The following is a 10604-nucleotide window of genomic DNA, read 5'->3' on the forward strand; positions in this document are numbered from 1 at the left end:
GCATCACTATATGTATTCGGTTGCGGTTGGGATCATAGAGGACGATGATGTGTTTGAATCAACTGCTTTTTCAAAACCATCAGAGCCATCGTTGAATGCGCTTAAGCCACAATCGAAACATGTAATCAATTGCAACTTGCGGCTGCTACGTCCGCCCGATCAGTATGTGTTGAAATAAGATTTTACAAAGACTTTCGTAATACCATCGCTTGCATCCCATAAAATCGAATTCGCCAACGCCGTCGCTTATGCACTCTCATCCCAATGCTATAACTGAAAAGTGAAACACTACCATTATGGGAATTACTGGTTCCCCCTATATTGGTTCATAAATTGTATAGCCTGATTCATTGGATACCCAATGAAAACAGGCCCAGTGAAGATCATTTGAGGTCCGTCGTTTGTCCCTTTGGTCATATCAGGGTTGATGAAGGCAGGCTGAGGAGGTGCCGTATGTTGATGTTGGTATTGGTATTGATGTTGATGTGGAGGGGGTGGAGGGGGTCCGCCCTCCTTATGAGGTGAGGATGAAACCGTGTGTTCTGGTACTTGCGGGGGGGCGTCATGTTTGAATGGTGAGGGCACACCCATGGCAGCCAATTTTGTATGATCAAATGGACATTTGCCTGGCGTCTTCTTTATTGATTCTTGGGCACTGGTTGCAGCTTGCGCGGAAATCGGCATGCAGACAGGCGCTGGTGGTGGTGAGAGAGGTTGGTCGTCGCCTTGGCCTGAGAGGTCGTAGACTGGAATAGATATTCCCCAAGGCCGACTGGGCGATTCTCCAACACGTACTTCCTTTAGGGGCCGATCGAAATGACTCTGCCGGTCTCCATCCTCCAGAGTCGGCACCTGTGTATTATCCGGGTCCGAATTTACACTAACAGCTTGTGCCCAGTTCTCAACTCTTTCATTAGATGGCTGGGCCACGTCATTTGGTCGATTTGGATCCTGTTCAGCCTCGGGTAGCATAGGTTGGTGAAGCTGACCCAGTCCTTCAATCATGCTCACTATATCGCCATACTTGGAATCTATCTTCTTGATTTGATCTTCGTCACGTTGGTACCGGCGGAGGCAAACTTCATGGCTTCGGGGGAGTTCATGTTTGTGCGTCTCAACATAGTGGGCGATCTCCTCAGCAGAGTGTTTGTCCATGTAACGAATGGGACACTTGACAGCTGATGAGCCGTTTGTGTTTGTGCGGGCTTGCTGAGAAGTAGATTCTTCGTACATGGCTGCGCAGATAGGGTCCGTCGAATGATGTGGAGTTGTGTCCTGTGCATCTTCGTCGCGGGCCCCAGAGGCGCTAGCCGTGGCAGGCTTGGAGAACGGGCATTGAAGATGGCCCTTCTTTCCTTGGACCGTGAAGTCTTGTTCTAGCGCCGTCGACATGGAAGTGGCTACGTGGGAAGGTTGCGACTCGGTCTCTCTGCTGGAGCCAGTGCCAGTGGTTTTACTCGTTTCGCCCAGCGAGGCAAGCTGATTAGCTACTCGGCGTCCGTCACGGATGACGAGGGCAAGCTGGTGCTGGGAACCGGAGCTGTACGCGCGTGGAAGAGGAACAGGCAATGAATTATCAACAGATGTATACGGAGGTATCTGGAGCTTGGCCAGGGTATCAGCTATTTCTGGCGCGGCTGGAGCATATTTGTCAGCCAGATACTGGAACTGTTTTTGGTTTCGAGTCAGCGATGAGTCCATTGCAGACGATAGAGGAGGAAGATGTTGATAGGTCAGATATCAGAAAAATATGTTATCAATCTCGGCAACAGGGTCATTCATCCTGATGCTCTTGATCTAGAGCTAATGGTATTCATCATGCTGACTTGGTAAGGGGGAAGAAGCCGACAGCTCCGGTATCGCCGAAACAATCCCAGGACATTGCGCAGCCAGGATACGTAGACAGGTATTGGGAAAAGCCGGGTTCGAGGCTTGGAACTACTGCGTGGGGTAGAAAATATTTCTTCTTACCTGTTCATGAGCAAAGCGAAGCTTGTGCTCCAAGACGGTCTTTCGATCTGTCAAGGTCTGGACTTCATCAGCAAGGGCGTTGAAAGCATCTGCCAACGTGTGCGCAAGATGAAGATATGCCATGCCCTTGGCTGTGAGTGAGTGCGATAGAGAAAAAGAGGAAGAAGAAGAAAGTTGAAAAGAAGAAGAGGTGATGAAATATTTATTAGATGGGGAAGAAAGAGGAAGAGATTTGCTAGATCCCGACAGGAGTGCTGTTGCCAGAGCAAGACGGCAACAAAGTGGAGATATAATGGCACTGATTGGCCTGTTTATATGCAACAGCGGGTACGGTAGGCTAGGTGGCAGCTAAAATTTAGGGTCCTTCCATCCTTCCAGTGGGTGACAGTGTTGTTGCTTCTGGGGAACAGGACGAATTCAATAATTTACAGCCGAGCCACTTCGGAGCGGAAAGTTCGTGATTCGCAAGAGGGCCGGGACATGACGATGAGGCTCTATTGGCTCCACGTTAGAGGTTCTTAGGCCATTTCTACCTACCGACCTTAGAAACCTATACATATATATTGTGGTCTGACGCACTATGTGCTGGCAGTAGGTGCTTCCTTGTCTGGGTACATAGCGCGAAGCCCGGTCCCTCTAGAGCGGATTATGGAGTGGAGGTGAAGAACAGACCGAGACAATGCTAATACATAGGTACCTAGGACCAGAAGCCAAAGCTACCTACCTACCCTGTAGATGTCTTTGACCGTTGTGATAAATTCCTCAAGTCAGGTAATAATAGATAAACTATATTATCTGGGCGACCGGGTCTTATTGTCTCTGTTATTATCCTAACAATCTTATTAGTTGATTAACTACAATACCTCAGGGGTTATATATACGTGTTGGGTTTGAGCATAATCATCAACCAGGAAAAGTCCACGAAATGGTGCACGTATTCTGCCTTATCAACATGGACACAGCTCGAAAACTTTGTGACATAGTAAACGAAATTTGAACTTATCTACAGAATATAACAATAGGGCTAAGCCAACATAAGCCAGTGCTATCTGTAGAAAGAGTCTAAGTTATGCTCTATTTAAGACTGCCTATCGATTCACCTACCTACCAGAGTAGGTAAGAGGTAGGTAGGTGGTTTCGCATTCAACATCTTACCCGCCGACCCCGCCATCACTAAAACACCATCACTATCACGCCCTGCTATTGTAACACGAGTCACCATGTCTACGCCTGATAGCTTGTCCATCCCCCAAGCCGAACTGGCCAGCAGGAAATCTCACGTGCTGCCTGGGCAATTATGTGTTACGGAGCTCTTCTTCAAAGTACCCCTCGACTACACGGACATCCAGGGCCCTTCCATCACACTATTCGCTCGTGCTGTCAAGAAACACGATGTTCCCATATTCCCACCCGATGATGAGGAGTCAGAGAACAGCCCAAAAGACGAATTTGGCGAGCCCCCAAAACCATATATGGTCTATCTTGAGGGAGGACCGGGCTTTGGCAACCGTGAACCGCAGGACCATCCCCTCACCCGCCACGCTCTTGCAAAGGGATACCAGCTTCTCTTACTTGACCATCGCGGCGTTGGCCTGAGTACACCAGTTGGTGCTGATATGCTAAGCCTTGTATCCGGAGACGTTGAAGGGCGTACTCGGTACCTCGGCCTCATGCGCCAGGACAACACAGTCCGGGACTGCGAAGCTGTAAGGAAGTATCTTACCGCCTCATGGCCCGCTGCCAAACAACCATGGTCCATCTTTGGCCAGTCGTACGGAGGCTTCATCTCACTATCCTATTTGTCCATGCACCCAGAAGGTCTTCGGGAGGTCTTTCTCACTGGCGGTCTAGCCCCTGTGGGTAAGAAGCCTGACCAAGTATATGAAGCAACATTCCAACGGGTCATACAGCGCAACGAGCAGTACTACGAAAAATTCCCAGAGGACGTCGAAAACGTCCGTCAAGTGGCCAAGTTCATAGAGAGTAAAGGTGGCAGTATTCCATTGCCATCTGGCGGTGTCCTCACCGTTCCTCGTCTCCTGACCATAGGCATTTCCTTTGGAAGCCATGGTGGCTTCGACCAGGTTCACTCTATGATCCTGACTTTAAAAGCATCCCTCGATCAGTTTGGGTTTTTCAACAGAGCATCCCTAGTACCACTTGAGGGCTGGAACCCATTTGATACCAACATCATATACGCCATCCTTCATGAGGCCATATATTGCGACGGCCCTGGTTTAGCCTCCGCCTGGTCAGCGAATCGCATTGGAAAAGAACTCAAGCCATTCTCCTGGCTGGATGACAACTACTCAACGGAATCTACCAGCGGATGCCTCTACTTCTCTGGAGAAATGATTTTCCCATTTCACTTCGAAACTTACCCAGAGCTCCAGATACTTCGCCAAGAGGCTGAGTTATTGGCCAGTCGTGATAACTGGCCCGCTCTTTACGATCAAGAGAAGCTTCAAAAGAATAAAGTTCCTGTATATGCCGCCTCGTTCGTTGAGGATATGTACGTCGACTATAACTTTGCAAGAGACACAGCCAAGCTTGTCAAGGGTACAAAGACTTTTGAGACGAACGTCATGTATCACTCGGCATTGAGAGCGAAATCGGACGAGGTGTTGCAGCAATTGTTTAGCCTGAGAGACGATGTCATTGACTAGGTAGAATTGAATGTCTTGCAAGACTGGCATACCTGCAAAAGTTAAAGCCGCCAAGAAGAATAACTTTACGCAAAAGATGAAATAGATATGAGAGCTGGCACCTACTTTATTCAAGTAAAAAACAAAAATCCCAGTGGCTGGCCATACTCATAGTGTACTGAACCGGCCTCCAGTGTGTAGACGCAACAGCAAAGAACAACGACCGCAAACCGCATCGAGTTTTATAACTAATGACTAGTGATAGGCTCGTGTTCGCGCAGGTGCACGACCCAAGTTCTGCCACTCGTCTTCATAAGCCGTAGTATGAACATGCTCCATCGATGGCAAATCCGCCGCTGGCTGCGAATGCCTCATGACTGTCTCTCGTAGAATGGTAGCAGCGAGCTCTGGGTTGCTCACCAAGAACTCACTTGTCTCTACAGGCGCGCGCTTCCAGAGAAGTGGCTGAAGGAACCCAACGCGTGCCATGACCATCTTGAGCAAGTCATCGACTTCTGGCACGCTGTGATAAAGTTTTCTGCAAAGATGCATCATCTTTGGTTGTGCAGCATCCCAGCCTGCTGTCTCGAGCATATCAATACACGACCGCATCACTGCCTTTCGAAAGTCGTCCATAAGATAACGTGTCGCGCAAATATAAACGTCGAGGTTGAGCTCATACGCCAGGAACCAGGTCCGAAGATCCTCTCCCGTGATACGCTCCGGTTGGCTCTGCTGAGGAGGCATCGGAATGCTGACAGGAGGAGGGAAAACACCTGGAGGATGGATCCCTCTTCTAGGAGCCCCTCGACCATAAGGCACAGGCACAGGAGGATTGCCTTCGCGGGATCGCTGAGCCCCGCACTGCCAGCACCTCGAAAAGTCACGCCGAGCGAGGCATCGAGGACACGAGCAACCCGGTCGATGATGTCCCGGATGCTTCTCCAGGGTTTCTTCCGCCTCAGCATGTCTCGTTTGTCGAGCCCGACGCCGGCGTCTCCATGAGGCACCCGAGCTCCCAGAACTGCTACTGCTACTTGACGAGCTCGAGTCAGAAGCCTCTGCTGGCTCTGGGTCAACTTCAATACCCTTTCCCTTGTCGACTTCTGGTTCTACTGGCATGTCAGTACTCGTGGGTCAGGACTAGGCTGTAAGCTGGTTGATTCACCTAAAACGCTCGCTGCTGGCTTGATAGGTTCATAGCAACCCTCGTATAGAAATGCAACAAGAAAATGAAAAATAGCCGGATCCTCCTCTGGCAGATCAATGAATTGCTCACTTGCTTCTCTGAAGTTTCCGCATAAGGCTTTTTGGAACCACTCTGCCTGGACAAGTATGTCTTTGTGAACCTGGAACCCTGTTAGTCCAACTGGCCTCCATGTCAATAGATCGCTACCTTCACATACGTAGAAGGTTTGCATGTTGTTCAAAGGACCAACTCGTATTGGTACAGGCGCAGAACAATATCGGCCATCTGCTGAACTGACCCAGAGATCTTCTGTTGTGCTAGGGAAATGTTCTTCTTTCTCCTCCTCATAGACTCTGTCTATCACCATAACCTGAGGCTGAGGAACGCCCATAGCATCGGCCAAGGTGTGCACTGTGACGGTTGAGCCTGCAATCTCTGCATTTCCCGCATCATCCGCCATAACAAAGCTACCAAGTACTGATCCAGTTCAGACCAGTATTTCTTCTAGTCAAGGGATGGCGTGAGGGCGCGTGAAAAGCGTAGAATGAGGCTTTCAGAACGTTCTATCTCCCGAAACACCGTAGAAAATAGGACTAGAAATAGACATAGGTAGCCATCAACCACACACACACACACACTCACACCATCTTGGTGTCCGGGTTAAGCCTAGAAACAGCCAACAAAATGTCAAGCATGTGGATGGTAGACGGCGACCAATTGAGTGCCACAGCCGCCCAACCATCTGGCTGTATTCTGGCGCAGAATAAGCAGGGCGCAGACGAAGTGCAGCGGTACAAGCGCTTGGTTGGCATAAGACAATGCTTGGTCACCAAGAGACCAATCGCTGATAGGCAAGGTCTTCATCGAGTTTCTGAACATTCTCAGCAAACAGGCCACCGAAAAATGATCAATCACGCCTCCTGCACGAACAAGGGACAGCTCCCCATTCATTTCCTCTAACGCAACATTTTCTCAATTCTTTGCTCAATTCTCTGTGAGAGGCGGCGGCAAGCCGGCAGGTCTAAACAGGGGTAAGTTCGTCCATTTCTTACCTGGGATCTATGCCTCCGCTCCCACGCGTATTATCGACGCGCGTCTGTGAACGACAAATGCATCATGAATCGATCTCAATCCGGAGGGTGATTCAACTCACCATCCTTACAGTTGGTGTTCGTGATCAATGTTTTGCCAGTACACAGGCCGACTCGCGAGGCACATGCCTCCCTCAGGCGTGCACTCCTAGGCCACCCGATACGCTTGATGCAGCCATCTATCACACGCCTGCATTCACATCTCAAGTCCGACTTTTTTGTTTGTTTTGTTTTTGCTGCCCTAGGCCTGCACTCACCAGAGTGAAAGCCTTGGTAAGATCCTGCAATGCTGGTCACCCCTGCTATTGCCTACTGATGCCATTTCTGGACGCGGCTACTCGTCCTCAATCTCTGCCTGCATTTGGAGTTCTTCGGGAACCATATTAGGCTTGTCAGGTGAAACAGAGGTCAAGATAACTCACTCCAAATCTTGCTTGCAGCATCTGATATGACTTTGGCCTTGACAAGAAGTTTCTCTTCGTATTTCTCATTGTCTTTACCCTTTAAACGGATCTTGTTTGGTTGAGCCTGCGCATAAAAATCAGCGTTACCCATGTGTGAATTTTCAATAACAGATCGGAACACCGACCTGCATCAATATAGGAAGTAGCTCTGTAGGATCTGCATTCGCGATCGTTGCCACGGTACGAAAACCGTTATCCCAAAATACCCGCCTGTGATATTTAAGCAACACTGCATTCTGTTGAGAGCAATTTACTCACGCTGTTCGGCTCTTGATGAAAGGAATCTTTGCCAAGGCCAATAGGTCAGCTCTCGCACCAGCCACGAGCCTGTCTGAAAAGTGTTCAAGAGCTGCGGCCATTACTCTGGATTACGGTTAGCTATGTGATGAAAAAAGTTGTCATGAACATACCCCCAGCTCATCTGTTGGCAGAACTTGATCATTCCTGCAGCGAAGCCTTGACAAGTCTGCGAAAGATTCTGAACTATTCCACGAGGCACGTCATATTTGCGTGCCACTATGTGTATAGGGATCTCGTTACACAGATCCCGCAGTTGGAGAGCGAGATAAAAGCGTCGGTGTACTCGAGCAACCTGCTTCTCCTCTGGCGTCGTCTCACGGAGCGTGGCACCTTGAGCACTACTTGGCTGTCAGTGAGTACCCCGTGGCCGTGAACACAACCTACAGCTTGAGTATTGTGGTAGGTTTGATGCCCAGAAGCCTCAGTACCCGTAAACCACTCTCGTCCAGACCCTCCATTTCATTCCGAAAGACCTGCCAGTTCACCATAACCCCGAATTCTTGAACAGGTGTGAAAGTGTATAAGACGTGCATCTCACCATCCATGACAAATGCTTGGAGCGCCCGACTGAGTTCGCTATGGACAAATACACCATCGTCGGGATCGATAGCTGATGCCACAATTGCCCTACCTAGTTGTGTTGCCGTGAACATGGACAAGGAATCGGAGGTTACAAAACCCATTGATTCTATCTCTTCCAAGCTTGAGGTGATACAATCATTGACAAACTTGGCGCTATGAGTATGACTCAACAGAGACTTCGAGAAGTAGTCCTCAATGGACTCATGACTCATAGCTAAGCGTATGGATATGACTTCTAACAATGCCCTGAAATATATTAGCTGGCAATCATTCATGCTTTTATAGGAAAGACGCACCGTTGGATACGTCGATTCTCAGTGTTAAGACAACTGGCGACGGGTGGCAGCTCCGCATTCATGAGGTCTACAACTTGCTCGAGGTCATTTTCACGGCAGCAGAGATAGGTTTCACCGATAGATGCTTTCCCCTGTCTTCCAGCTCGTCCTCGCATTTGCCTCAGCATCGATGGTCCAACAAATTCGCGCCCCATTCGACAGTTGTGTAAAATCACCCGTCTTGCTGGCCTGCAAAAGTAAATAAAGTGTTTAGCAATCGAAACAGCGACTCTTACAGGTTGATACCAGCAGCCAGACTGCAGGTCGCCACGCACACTAATAGTGTTCCAGAATCGTAAGCTGCCGCTATGAGATCTCTCTCTTCAGTCGTTAAGCCAGCCTATATAGTCAGAAATGTTCGTGAGCTTTAGCCGGCTAAAGCGACTTACATCTAAACCAATTAGGAACACATGCTCGATTTTGCAAAACGGACGTCTCACTTACGATGAAATGCAACGCCATAAAGGACCGTCTCTTCCAATACCGGATCAACCCCAGTGTTGAGACTGCGAAGCTCTCCCAGCAAGTCCATCCTTCTGTCAACAACGTCAGCCTTGAGCTCATGTGGCTGGGGCATAGCCCGACTAATCCATCGTGCGTCAGACTCGCACATGCCACGACTCCCGGCAAAGACGAGGGCACCGAAACCAGCAACGGCGGTCTCGTGAGCAAGTGTGACCACTGCATTTAATACTGGGTCGCGAAGCTCCTTGTGGGTGGATGGCTCTATTCGCCGGATGGGTCTCATCTGTGCCTGTGTCTGTGTAGACCGACTGTTCAGCTGCGCAGCTTTTTTGATGAGACTGCTTGTAGAACCTGCGGGATAAATGTTGCCGTCATACACGACATGTTCCTCGATAGGAACCGGTCGATACCGAGTTTCGTAACAATGCCCTTCGAGCCATCGAGCCATCATGTCCATGTTCTACTACCAAATTAGACGACTCAAAATGCACCACGAAGTCGACCGACTAACGTACCGGAAGAGTGGCACTCATGCCCACGATTTGTACACGCTGCTCCAAGCTGAGCAGTTTGGTCGCCACGAGTTCTAACAAATAGCCTCGATGATCATCATCAACCATGTGTAACTCATCAAGCACAACCGCGCGGAGCTTGGAGATCGAACAGTCATCAATAGCCGTATTCACGAGTGCGTTTGCCTTGGAGTGTCAATAATTTACTTGCTTAGCAGAGTGGGATCACGGTACTAGGCACCGACCTTCTCCAATGTGCACACGCCAATATCAAAATCAGCCCAAGTTGCTCTAACTTTTCCACCCCCAAAAAAACCAATGACACGGACTGTGTTTTCATCAGCTCGTCTACGCCAGATGCGTTTGTCGTCATCAACCGTTGTTTCAGAGGCGAAGCGTAAGCCTTGTACCACACTACGAAGCCAACGAACTTTCTCTTGAACCAAAGCAACATATGGTAACACAAGGAGGGCCTTTGTTCCCTTTTCTTCCAGAATTCTTTTGAGCATGAGCACTACAAGTGTTAGCTAAGATCCACGCACTACCGTCATTCATCTCACCGTCAGCCACAAGAGATTTGCCACCGCCAGTTGGTGCACAATATACAAGGTTCTTTTCTCCTGTCAGAAGCCCAGGGCCTTTGAGGCAAGCTTTTTGCCATGGGTATATTTGGTTTATGCCAAGTGAAGCAAAATTATCAACCAGCTGTTGAGGGAGACCATATGTAGAATGGCTTAATTCGAGTTCAGGATCACAAGACGACGTCGGAGTCGCAGCAATAGCCCTCCGTTGAGAATACTCAGACGGCCCGACTCGCTCATCCAGACGAACAATGCGACTCGCAGAAATTCGAGGAGGGGCAGAGGGGAGACTGACGGCTCGCTGAAACTGAACAGTCGCTCGAGAGGTAGAAGCCCTGAAGTGGTGTTCTTCTCCAACTGTTGATAGACTTCTTTTATGCCCAGCAACAGAAGTGGTAGCGAATGTAGTCTTTTGTTCATTTGAAGTTTCGACACTGGTTGTGTGCAGTAACCCTCGCATGCTCTTCAT

At 49.3% G+C, this 10604-nt stretch overlaps 4 protein-coding genes across 4 annotated transcripts; 1 reads left to right on the forward strand and 3 right to left on the reverse strand.

Annotated features, from left to right (window-relative positions):
- Positions 1 to 303: 303 nt before the first annotated feature.
- Positions 304 to 2094, reverse strand: FPRO_04804 (uncharacterized protein; the record flags this gene model as incomplete). Its single annotated transcript, XM_031230354.1, has 2 exons — positions 304 to 1668; positions 1972 to 2094. The coding sequence occupies 2 exons, from the start codon at positions 2092 to 2094 to the stop codon at positions 304 to 306; spliced, it is 1488 nt and encodes a 495-aa protein (XP_031080499.1).
- Positions 2095 to 3191: 1097 nt separating this feature from the next.
- FPRO_04805 (uncharacterized protein) lies at positions 3192 to 4637 on the forward strand (the record flags this gene model as incomplete). Its single annotated transcript, XM_031230355.1, has 1 exon — positions 3192 to 4637. One exon carries the CDS (start codon positions 3192 to 3194, stop codon positions 4635 to 4637), a length of 1446 nt encoding a protein of 481 aa, XP_031080500.1.
- Positions 4638 to 4871: 234 nt separating this feature from the next.
- Positions 4872 to 6265, reverse strand: FPRO_04806 (uncharacterized protein; the record flags this gene model as incomplete). Its single annotated transcript, XM_031230356.1, has 3 exons — positions 4872 to 5728; positions 5785 to 5965; positions 6023 to 6265. 3 exons carry the CDS (start codon positions 6263 to 6265, stop codon positions 4872 to 4874), a joined length of 1281 nt encoding a protein of 426 aa, XP_031080501.1.
- A 965-nt stretch (positions 6266 to 7230) lies between these two features.
- FPRO_04807 (uncharacterized protein) lies at positions 7231 to 10604 on the reverse strand (the record flags this gene model as incomplete). The annotated part of the gene is made up of 12 exons (XM_031230357.1): positions 7231 to 7265; positions 7319 to 7424; positions 7486 to 7570; positions 7619 to 7723; positions 7771 to 7998; positions 8045 to 8488; positions 8539 to 8766; positions 8814 to 8917; positions 9062 to 9502; positions 9558 to 9740; positions 9800 to 10068; positions 10115 to 10604. The coding sequence occupies 12 exons, from the start codon at positions 10602 to 10604 to the stop codon at positions 7231 to 7233; spliced, it is 2718 nt and encodes a 905-aa protein (XP_031080502.1).

The sequence above is a fragment of the Fusarium proliferatum genome, assembly GCF_900067095.1.
Source record: "Fusarium proliferatum ET1 genome assembly, contig: FPRO_scaffold004, whole genome shotgun sequence".
NCBI lineage: Eukaryota > Fungi > Ascomycota > Sordariomycetes > Hypocreales > Nectriaceae > Fusarium > Fusarium proliferatum.